The sequence below is a fragment of the Lepisosteus platostomus genome, chromosome 9 (assembly GCF_059453375.1).
Source record: "Lepisosteus platostomus isolate fLepPlt1 chromosome 9, fLepPlt1.hap1, whole genome shotgun sequence".
NCBI classification, from domain to species: Eukaryota; Metazoa; Chordata; class Actinopteri; order Semionotiformes; family Lepisosteidae; genus Lepisosteus; species Lepisosteus platostomus.
Window position 1 is genome coordinate 47,027,659 of NC_142619.1, and position 12,263 is coordinate 47,039,921.

The window sequence follows — 12,263 nt, forward strand, 5'->3', positions numbered from 1 at the left end:
TTTTAGGTTTTTATTTTTTTTTTTCCACTCTGACAAGTTCCCATAAAACATACTCTCATTAGAAATGATAGTTGGTACCAATGCTGAAATAAATAAAAGAGGAATTCTAGTAAGATGGGATGATTTAATTTTGGCAAAGTAGGAGGGGCTGCACAGGTTTTTCTTCATTCTTTCCTGCTGCAGAACTAGATTCCTTGCCTTGAAACATTTTTGAAAATATTTCCTTTTACTTCAGGTTTACAACAAACCTGATTCAAACGTATTCCTTGTACAATAAGAATCATTATAAATCAGGGATACATTAATATTGATAATGCAACTATAAACATTATTTCAGCTGACCCAAATGTAAAAAAACAAGACAATATTTTATTTTCCATTTAGGAAACCATGAAAGTAAAAGCAAAATCTACATAGAAAAGTAAACAGAAACGGGACAGCCGTAACTAAACAGGACAGAAGTGAATTGTTTTTAACATCTATTAAATATCTGTTTCTTCTTCATGTGTACCAGAACAAAGTTCACTTTCATATTACACTAGAATCTCAACTTACTTTAAATTTAGTTAGAAAAAAAAATTGTAATGCTGATTTATGTCGTTTGTATTGCATATGAATAATGTTTTATATTTATCTAGACAGTCCATTGATGTTGATGGCTTTGTTTTTAGATATATTTTTCACATTTATTCTTACCAGTTTATTTTAATATCAGTATTTTACTGAATCCCTTTTTATTCATAATAGCACTGCAGGGGGTTGTGTGTTTCTGTGAGGAACATTATTTAGCAAATAAAATAATGGGAGTTGTTTTTGTTTTGAGACCTTTTTGGTTTGAGGAGGAGCAGTGAACTTTTAAAAACCTTTCCAGACACAAAATGAGATATTCAGTATATTATGCTGTGGTGTCTTAATGTTTCAGAAGCTTGTACTTTTTGTAGGTCAAGACATTGTACTTGTGTGTGCTTCAAGTTGATGTACCAAGGTAGGCCTAGATGATAAGCAGTTAGTGATCCAAATACAAACGCAATCATAGTGCTCCATAACATGTAGCCAATAGTTAAAATTAAAAAGAGAATGTGTCCTTAAGGCAAATATAAGATGTTTCTTAAGAATAATTAATAGGGAGAATGTTAAAGAAAAGTATTAATCTGACATTTATTTTTTTTCAAATATGAATAGGATACTCATTTGTCAAATTCCATGAGTACTAAATTAAGTATATTCATAGAGCAGCAAAATGTGTTCCTCATGCTAAACTTCAAATAAGAAGTAAGAAAACCACATTCCTGTTGTAGGTGTCATGCTCCGTACGAAGACTTTGAGTCAGAGCACAATTCAATACAGGGAAATGGGTTAAAGATAAAAATGTGTTTTCCTTAAACAGTAGATTGTTCTAAACTCTCTAGGTGTTACCTTGGAATACGAAACTAATGACTTAACTCCTTCTGAGTCATACATATAGTGCCAGTTGAGATAGCTGTAATCTCAAAATATCTCTTTACAAGTACCGCAGGGTTGAGGTTTGGCAGCTTTTATTGTGTAACTTTATTCTCAATATTAATTAACCTTTCTCACAATTACATTTACAAGAAATGGTTTATGAGTTTCTTTTTGAAAATAATGCTCTTCCATGTCACTGTCGTCATTTTGTGGCTGGTCATTTTTTACAATATATTCTTCTAAACTATAGAAGCACATTTTGCTGAAATTTGCAAAATGATTCTATGATCAGTGTTGAACATCAGCTCTTTGCAATATTGACGTAAAGATGGAATTTAAAGAGATTGTGTCAGACAAATTTAAGAAGTCTAGATTCATCCTTCTCGTGAATATTTTAACACGGAGGTTTTTGATGTGCTTCAGGATTAGGGAAGGGCAAGTCATGACTTACAGTAAAATGACATTAAATGTAAATATGGCACAGTTAGGGACTGTAAGAGCATAAGCTTTGCCCGTTTGACTTAATGTTGGAAGGCTACTCCACTCCCTACTTCTGCTTCTTAAGAATCAATGGAGTAGAGTAGATGTAGGGGCTGTAAATTAGACTGTGTTTTACTTGTAGACACCTAAATACAGCAAATCATTGTGCATGTACATGTAACATTTCTAAACATTTTTTACTGTAACCTAACCTATCAAGTTTTAGCGAACTGCTGCACTTCAGGGGTAGATTTCTATATATAATTACTTTGAGATTATTGTGTGCTGAAAATCACTATATAAATTTAAGGGCATTTTACTAGGTGTATAGAATGTTGCAAGACACTGAAGCCTACACTCAAGCATTCATCTTTCACAGATTGTAAATACATTTATTTTATTTTTTTTATTTGAGTTGTCTGGAATTCGTTTTTATTCAGTCATTTTTTTCATTTAGGGATCTCTTAGAATTAATTTCTTACTTATTATTTCAGTCTTCCAAATCTTTCACAATAAGTCAAAGTGAGTGTTTTGGTCACAAACCCAAATACAAGAAAATAAGAGCAGTTTACAACCGAATGGAAACCATTCTGCTCATATTATTAATATCTGGTTGCTTGTAACTTATTGATTAGTGCATTAATTACGGATATTTAACCTATTTCTGAATGCTTTTTGTTAGGATAAGACCTTAAAACAAATGGAGATTCTTTAAATAGTTTAAATATCATCCTGTCACTAAATAGCTGTAGGATTAATAGGCTTTTTGTGTGAAATGTGGGACTTAGATTTATGAGCTCAATTTGTTCTTCGTGACAAGGTAGATTTAAAAATACGCAAGCCCAAACTAAACCAGTTTTGTAAAACCTTACAAATTCAGAACTTATTTAAACTAGAAATTAAGGAAACGTGTGAAGTGTATTAACGGAACAAAGGCAAATGTTCTTAAAGTGTTCTCCTACTTCCTAAATGACAGATTGTTAATACCGTTTTTGAACATATTACTATTTGAAGGTAGCTTGCAATAATCCCCTTATTTATGAAAATATTTTACGGCTTTAATTTTTCAGATTATTAATTTATCAAACTATAGAACTTATATTTGTAATAGCCTGACCTGTATAACCATTTTTCTGTGTACTTTAGAAATAGAAAATATGTACCTATAGCTACATTTTCATAATTTATGAAAGTTAAAATTATAGCTACACATGTTAGGAAATGTGTATATATTTAACTGTTTAAATTGTCAGATGATAATTTTATGGTTTTGTTGCATAACTTTGAAGGACATTAGCTTGGTTATATTCAGTAATTCTATTCACATAATTGTCAGACAAAAACTGAAATTCTTTTTTTTTCATTTAAACTTTTGTTGTGTAGACTTTTAAAGTTTTTGAATGCAAATCATTGGTGCTGAAATATCATTTGCAATTTTAAAGCATTTGCTTTTCTGTGTATGACTTGAATGACATAGTATGCATACCTGTATACAATATATATGTATCGCAGATAAGGGGTTTGTAAGCAATCATTCATGTACAAAGGTAACAGTATTTTGCATTCCCAAGTCTAGTTCTTGATTAGCTTAATTTATATTTAGAGAAGACAATGAGGGAATTGCTGACAGCCTAGTGTTTTAAATGATTTATTTAAAAAAGCAAATAGTTTAAAGGTGGACATAATGGATTGCCTACAGCTTCCCCATTCCTTTTTCTTGGAATGCTGTAGAGCTGGGAAGGGTGCCGATTGATAAGTTAATGCAAGGTAAATGCAACATAAATGTTTTTGCCATGGTAGGAGTAAGACAAATATCTTGGGTTGTATTAGGTGTTTGAAAATGCTAAATTTTTTTTAGGTCTGGCCAATGATAAGGATTCCAAAGGCTCAAGTAGCATGGAAGAAGGAGAGGCTCTGGAGGATGAGGAAGATGATGATGATGAGGAAGGTGGGGCTGAAACTGAGGAGCAGTCTGGAAATGAGAGTGAATTGAATGAGCCAGAGGAGGAGGTAAAATGATCTATTATACTGAATAGAATACTGAATCTCATGCAGGTTTGGTCATTCACCTGACTATTTTAGTAAATTATTTTTTGAATACGTCTATTATTCCGTTCAATTGTGATACATTTGGTACAAGTGTGTAAATGAGAAGCATGGTCTTGGCTGAGAAAAAACAAGCATTAAAACTGAGGCACGTGTATCTTTCAGACTTGTGAAGAACTGCACTTTTGCCAGAATATTAACTGCAATATTAAATATTTACAGGAGAACACAATGGTTTCGACTGAGAGGTAATCATTTGGCCTGTATAGTGAGTTGGGTAATTTAGTAGTTTATTGATCCAAGCATCTGGCAACTACACCAGGTTATCAGCTTCAACAACATGGCTGGGTGGTTTAAATATATTCCTACGTAGTTTCAGCTTGTGTCCTTGTAGTTTGTCCAATGCCTTTGAGGATTTTGAATACTAGTCACAGTCTCTTCTGTTCAAGGCTAAAAAGGTTCAGTTCTTTTAGACTCGACTCAGTGTAGGACATTTCCTGCAGAGGGTACCAATGTATCCTGAAAACCTGGAAATTAGAAGATGTGTTTTTTTAGGCCTGATTAACCACCACCTAGAAAATGAAAAAAGTCTGTAAATGAATGCTCTGAAACTCACTTAGACATAAACAGTATACATGATCTTTCCATATAACTTAGAATCACACAAATTTGTGGTATATTCCACAAAATATATCATGAATAATGTGATACAAAAAGTATTCTGCTTCTTGAATACAATGTCTTCCCATCCCCTGCCCTCCATTTGCTCACAGACATGCACGCCAGTCTTGCATGCATTTTTCAAAAGCAGGCTAAGGCAGTAATTGGCTGGTAGTGCGTTGCAGTGGCTGGACAGCACATAGATACACATGCAGAAGAAGAGCTGTTAACGTTACTAATTGGATTTAAAAGTCATTGCTGTCCCCATTTGAGGAATTTAAATATAACATGCTTAAATACAAATACAAATAGAATTGATAAAAGCATCAACAATTTAAAAAAATCTCTTAAAATTATTTACTGTAAATTTAATGAATGCATACAAAGTTTGTAATATAGGCTACCGTGTAGTTGTACAGTGTTGAAATAGATCCAAACCTTGCATCATTTTTGCCATTTATTGCATGGATTTTGAAGTCCTGATTTGGGTCTGTATGCTGTTTCTATGAGCCCATGATTAGTATGTGTATATTAAATATCATGGCATCTGTTTTTTGCTCATTTGGCATTGAAATACTTCACGATTTGATGTAGAAAAACTCCACAAAAATCCCCAACTGTGTAACAACCTAATACATCAATTTGCACTGCATATTTTTTATTAGAAGGATTGAGAACTGAAATAATGCATCAGTGTTATGCATAGAAAGCTAGGTTTTGTTTAGAAGCTAGGTTTTGTTTTCTTTCACAGACAGTATCGTGTTTCTTTTCATAAGATATTAGTTTTTTAGTCTTGTAAAATCTAATTGTATTATTGTACAGTTGTCCTTAAAATAGTGGTCTCAAAATGTTTTTTGATTGTACTTGGCTAGTTGCAGCATTTAAAAATAGTACTTTGCCTAGTTAAATGCACAGCTACAATATCTAGTGTCCTGCTTTGTGATAAACGTTAGCCAGATATATATAGGTTTAATACACTAAAATGTAAAATTGTTAAAATTGTTTTTTACTTAATGGTTTACTTCCTTGTATCGCTTCTATAAATTTGAATTTGATGTGGTACTAGAATTGTTCTCAGATATGAGATGAAATATGCAGTTCATGGCCCAGTCAGACTGAGTGTTCTCTGTTTCAGGAGGTCTCAGAGAATGAGGAAGAAGACAGAGAGGAAGAGGAGGAGGAGAATACTGACTACTTGACAGACTCCAATAAAGAGAATGAAACCGATGAAGAAAACACAGTGAGCGATCTTTGCAATGGTTTTTTTTTTTGTCATTTTTAAAACTGGATTGAAATCAAAACACAGTTCTTGTCATTGGTTCTGTCAGGAAAATCTTCTAGATTTATTGAACTTGTCATACAAGCCCAGGTTTCTGAGACTATGAGCAAAACAAGCTTACTACCCACCTGGTGCTAAAATTAAACTATTGTGATGTGACAATACCTGATTATACCTTGTCACTTTGAGCTTTGTGAAACGTTTTCTTACATATTTTTCATGAAAAGCCATCACAAAATATGTTTTGTAAACACTGATTTTTTTGCACGTATTATCATCTAATCCTTTAGGAGGTGACTATAATGGGTGGAGGTCTTAAACATGTTGCCTGTGCAGAGGATGAGGAATTTATTCAGGCTCTGGATAAAATGATGCTGGAGAATCTTCAGGTACTTTACACTGCTGACTTCACTTTAAGTTTCTAATTTAAAATGTTAAATGTTTCCATTTTAGATAAGATGTTCCCTCTTGAGCCTTTCTTTGTCTTTGGTTTACTTAGCAGCGGAGTGGAGAATCAGTCAAAGTGCATCAGCTGGATGTAGCTATTCCCCTGCAGCTGAAGAGCCAGCTGAAGAAGGGCCCTCCTCCAGTAGTAGGTGGGGAAGGAGATACCGAGATGGTTGATACAATGCAGTTTGTCATGTTAACCAGGAAGGGGAACAAGCAGCAGGTACGCAGTCCCTACATATTCCCTGAATTACAAGGAACTTCCTGTTGGCTTTACCTTAGGGTATAAATACGTCTTTAGCATCTCTGGAGTTACAGACACTGTTGATCTAATTTGGAGGGGAGGGGGGAATCAAGTTGTGTCTTTAGTGTTCATGAATATACGTATTTGCCTATTTACACAGACAAAATGCACTGTGGGCTATTACCATTTGCTGTAACCCACAGTGTTTTGTGTCTGTGACAACATGGTTGTGCAGAGAAGCTGGAGCCAGCAGAAGCTGGTTTGAAAACTTAGAAATGTGGTTCAGCCTCCACATTGTAAAAATAACTGAAAAATCTTCATTAGTCAACCATGAAACTCATAGAACAAGAAGGATAGAAGCCAAAATAAGTGTCTCTTGACCTTCAAAGTTATATGAATTATAAACACTGCCCCAGGTAATATTGTGCTTAGTATATGTTTCTTTCCAGGTCTTCTTAATAAAGAAACTCTAACAGTAATATTTATAATTATGAAAATTTATAATTTAATAAAATTTCCTCCACATAAAAATATACTTAACACTTTTTAATTGTGTAAGCAATGTGTAATGTAGGTACTAAAAACAATGTCTTTGCCTAGGTTGGAGAACTGGACCCAATTTTTGACATAGTGTTTATTGGTGTATTGTGGAGTTTTTTCAGGAATGAACCCCTGCAAAGTAATAGGTCCAACTTTATTACTGAAATCTGCAACTTGAGCATTGCAGAAAAAAAGTCGAGAGAGGGACTTTTACCCTTAAGAACAATAAGAACCCCATAAGAACAATGTAAACTTCTCCCATACTTCCAGCATTTTTTTCAATAATTTACATTTTGATTAAGCTGATAGTTTTCCATTTTAGTAAGATTTGTTCTGTAGGACTAGCATTTTCGCTAGAGATATCTATTTAGGAATCTCACTAGAACAAGTGTCATTTTCAAAAGATTACTCTTGTTTCATTATCTTACATGTGATTTGCATTCTGATGTACATTATTGTTTTTAATTGATCTTAATGTTAATTTATCCAAATCCAAAACATTAAAATTGTTTTTTCTTTGTGAACATTGTTAATTATCGATACATAAAATGAAAAACCTATAAATCCTCTATGTTTTACAGTTCTGCTTTTTAATTGGGAGTATGAATAGGTTTGATTTCTCTAATTATACACTGTCAAAGATGTGTTAAGAAGAGCTTCGCAATCACCAATAACTTCACTTGCATTTGTTTGTTAGTAAAGTTAGTACACCCCAACTAGTTCACTAGTGTTAGGCGTGCATGGTGGTGTTGTGTTAAAGCTTTAATGGATTACTTTTTGAACTCAAGAAGGAAGGCAGAGGTATTTCCTGCACACTCCCATGTTTGATACTTATCTTTAAACTGGCTCAGTTTTTGCTGTTCTCTTGAGCTAAGAACATCCATTGAGCTGGCAGTATTATGTTGTGTTCTGAAGGTTTTGTACATGTAGTTTGTTTTCATCTGTCACTTGTGATTGAAACTACTCTGAGAAGGCTGTGCTTTTACAAAATGTCTTTGTCAGTGTTTTACTAAACGTACATAAGTGTAAAACCAAAAAGGTTAGGTTAATTAAAGGCAGAATTTGAAACTTAGATGTTTCTATGTGGCTTAAAATCATTAGGGCATAACTAATTTTGTAAATAATGCAGGTGTAATTAAAAGTAAGATTAAAATGGAATCACTGGCACTTTTTGGGGTAGTTTTGCTTGATACAAATTAAGTTTTAACAAGACTGTTCTTTATATTCCTTAATGTTTTTAGACAGTATAAGGTCTGTGAATGCAACTTGTAAAAATGTTGACTTTCAGCACAGACATCTTGATTTCTGCCACAGCATATTGGATTGCAAAAATATTCCAGTGGAATTTGTGGTTTAGAGGCTGAAACCATTCCTTGTTTTGAAAGGTGTTTTTCATAGTGTTAAAAGGGGAGTGGGTGTTCCCGACGTGAAAACTAGCGATTCTAGGAACTGATTTCATTGAGCTAGGGCTGAAAATGTTTTCCAAGCTTTATTTTGTCCAAGAGCTAAAACAAAGCTATAGATCTTTTATGGTTTCTCATTTTGAGTAACATGCAAAGTGTTCATGCAGCATTTAAAGCAAAGAGGCTTCTGTTGTCAAAACAGCAATTAGATTCATTTTAACCTCTTTTTTGCTGTAGAACAACTCCTCTCTTCTAGAGCCATAGACTCTATAATGGTCTGTGACAGTGAAAAAAATATATTTTGCCACTGGTAATGCTACAAATTATTTTTTGAACATTTGTGTGGAATAATTTGATTTTATCAAATAGAGTTCTCTCATCTCCTCTCTTCAAATCGGTTTATTCTAGAAATAGCCAAGCTCTTTCATCGAGTATTTTTTTTCATTTACAGTTCAAGATCCTTAATGTCCCGCTTTCATCACATCTTGCTGCCAACCACTTCAACCAGCAGCAGGCAGAGCAAGAGGAGAGGATGCGTATGAAGAAGCTGACCCTGGACATCAACGAGCGCCAAGAGCAGGAGGACTATCAGGGTAAAGCTCCTTACCCCTTGTGAGGTAGTGAGAGAGCCACCACCTTGGCTCAGAATGTAGGCTCAGTTCTGTGGCCTTGAGCTACGATAGCCACCTGTTAATAAAAAAAGGCTGCAGAATGAGGCACAGCTAGTCTGAATGGGTAATTAGCACTTTGACATTGCTATTGAGGGATAGGCTCAGTGTGGAATTAGCCACTCCTCTGGGCTGTTTATGAGGTAAATAAGTCCAGCTAAGAGGAAAAAGGTTTCAGTAGGTGAGTGAGACCTCCCAAGGGGAGTTCTCATTAATAACAGATTGGGCTGGCTCACAAGCCTGTGGGACTCCGAAGCTAGGGATGCTTGAGCTTAGTCTGTACTGAGGGTGTCACAGGTTTTGGACCGGTGGTAGTTTGTTTGCTAGACTCAATGGGGTTGAAGTGCACTGCAGAGGAACTGGGTTGACCAGCTGAACCAGAGCTGACAGGAGGCATAAGTACCTGGTGGGGCCAGACATCACTTGGCAGCTGAGAGACACGAGAGAGGAGTCTAAATATTGCAGGCTGAGTCCTATGGTTAAGTGGAATTAGGGTGGTGGGCATGGCAGCAGACGTCACACTACCAGTCATCTTAAAAAAGACAAGCTGATTGCAATTGGCCAATACACAGTGTTTCTAATAGATGTAATCAATATCCGGTTGGGAAAAGTTAGTTACACACAGTGACAATACAAAACTGTTTTGAGAATGTTAAAAATTCTTTAGCTAATTTGCCAGTACTAGAAACAGAGCTTCTTATAAAAATTGTGACCATTTACAAATTTGGCTTATGGTGGTAAAATAAATAGCTGGCTTCAGTTTGGAAGGGAGCTGTACTTGAAGCCGTACACTTTTCTTTTCTAATAGCTGTTAAGTATCTGATGAATGTAATATAATGAGTTTGGGCACTGGTGTCTTTATTAGACTGGACCGATTCTGGGTCAGAACAAGAACCAAAGAGCATTTAAAATGTTATTTTTTGCTCCTTAGCAGGCAAAAATACATACATTCAACTTTGGTGTTGATGAATATTAGTTTTAAGAATTTCTATCCTTTTAGTTTCCTTTTGTTGTTTAGTCTTCTTGTAAGCCCTTGTAATCAGACCCTAGTCTAACCATTAGGGTGAAATTCACACACCTCTGGTTTCTCTTCTGATAGTTTAAGGTGAATTCCACTAAAATAATTTCATCATACAGGACTCTCCTAAGCTGCCTATTGTTTTTGCTCTGTTTTCTTATTACTCTTACATTAATTTATCCATTATCAGCACTTATTTCTGATAAGTAATAGCTGGTATATACTGATAAGGTTCTTAGCAGCCCAGAGCCAATCCCAGAAGTATAGGCCCTGAAACAAAACCACACACTGCACAAAATGGCAGTCTCTTGCAGGGCACACATGTATGCGCACACACTCAAACATGAGAATATGGATAATTTAGACATGGCAGTTAACCTTGTCTGTATGACTATGTGAAGTTAGAAACAAATACCTGATGAGCACCCCCCCCCCCCCACCAAAGACCGTGTGCCACACAGCAGAAGCCTTTGTCAGACCTTTAACCCAAACCCCAAGAGCTGTCAAACAGCAGCGCTACCTTCCACTCTAGTATGCCCCTACATACAAATGGAACTTTATGAAAACATTGCCTATATTGCTGTGTCAAAAGAGATTGAAACATGCTTAATCATAGTTGCTTGTGTGTTTTATTCTGGGGTCTCCAATTGCACATCTTGAATAATTAGATTCAGATGTGTTGTATAGCTAAGTTGCCTTACAAACTCAATTCCTGAGACAGCATGCTGTCTGGAGATTGAGATGTCTTAGACGTGTGCCATGTAAAACAGTTAAACGTTTCTTCAGAATTCATTGATATAGACTCTTTTTCATTTTCTCGTTTTCCATGGGCTGAGAGACTACAGAGCACACACAAAAAAGTGTACTTTTTTATTTAAACCTGAATTAAAACATGAACATGTTCCAGCCAAAACAACATTTCAGTGTATGCTTGAAACAGTGGCATTTATTTTGTGTAAGCCATTCTGAGCCTTCCATCACTTAAAATGAAATAGCTGTTAGATATAAAGATGAAGTCTTAGGTCACTGAGCTGTGTGTTTGATTGTTGTGCAGAGATGCTGCAGTCCCTGGCTCAGCGCCCAGCCCCTGCCAACACGAACCGAGAAAGACGGCCACGCTACCAGCACCCTAAAGGAGCACCCAATGCTGATCTCATCTTTAAGACAGGAGGGAGGTAAGAAACGTGCCTTTATCACAAAATACTGTTGTATAAGTTACTAATACTCTTTTGTCTGGACTATGAAAGGATTAATAGTAATTACAGATGTGGGAAAATATTTTTAATCCATCACTTGTAAAACTTTCAGTCAGAGTGATTAGAAGCAGTCAGGAGCAGCTTATATAAAATAAATTTTTCTGTGTACTTTTTTTTATCCATGCTGTTTTATTGGGTTGTGTGTTGTTTTTGAAAAAGTTATGTTGGGTTTTTTTTTCCTAATTTAAGCGTTACAGATCAAACTATATATTAAGTGTAAATGTTTTGAGGACAGTATGTATGTTTGAATTGTTAACAAATGTTTATGAGAAAAGATTGAAGGAAAAATGTAAACATCCTACAACACAGTTGTTCTTTAAGTGGTCTGTGTTCAAAAGGTCTCATAATTTTTCTGAGATTAATTGGCAATTCCAAGAGTTTTAAAAAAACTTTTTCTCTAATTAGGTAACAGATTTTTTCTAATCATTTTTACCGAGTCATATGTTTGAGAATTAACTGAGAAACTAAGTTTCTCGCAATCCCAGATGGTAAAATGCTTAAGGTAAGTGATAAAATACATTTTATCAGGTATAAATGTAAAATATTAACAAAAAATCCTTTTTAGTCATTCTTAGCTTTTTCTTCTTTGTGTCAGCAAGGGCCTATAACTGTTACATGTTATTTGGGGAGCAGTTTTGGTCTTTGGCCTTCAATAAGATGCATGGTGTGTTTTTAGTGTTTGAAACTATCACAGGTGGGCTTCCTGAACTGTTTTGTACAGTTTATAAAAATACAGAAAGTTATGGAAAATAATACAATTTAGCTCAAGCTTTATTATC

General features: G+C 34.9%; 1 protein-coding gene across 2 annotated transcripts in view; it reads left to right on the forward strand.

Annotated features, from left to right (window-relative positions):
• Positions 1-12,263, forward strand: part of upf2 (UPF2 regulator of nonsense mediated mRNA decay) — a 35,929-nt gene that overhangs the window by 19,265 nt on the left and 4,401 nt on the right. For both annotated transcript variants that reach the window (XM_088645306.1, XM_088645307.1), the window contains 6 exons: positions 3,782-3,933; positions 5,765-5,869; positions 6,199-6,297; positions 6,408-6,578; positions 8,994-9,135; positions 11,283-11,403. In XM_088645306.1, the coding sequence (XP_088501432.1) occupies positions 3,782-3,933; positions 5,765-5,869; positions 6,199-6,297; positions 6,408-6,578; positions 8,994-9,135; positions 11,283-11,403 (790 nt within the window). The remainder of the gene's footprint in view (positions 1-3,781; positions 3,934-5,764; positions 5,870-6,198; positions 6,298-6,407; positions 6,579-8,993; positions 9,136-11,282; positions 11,404-12,263) is intronic.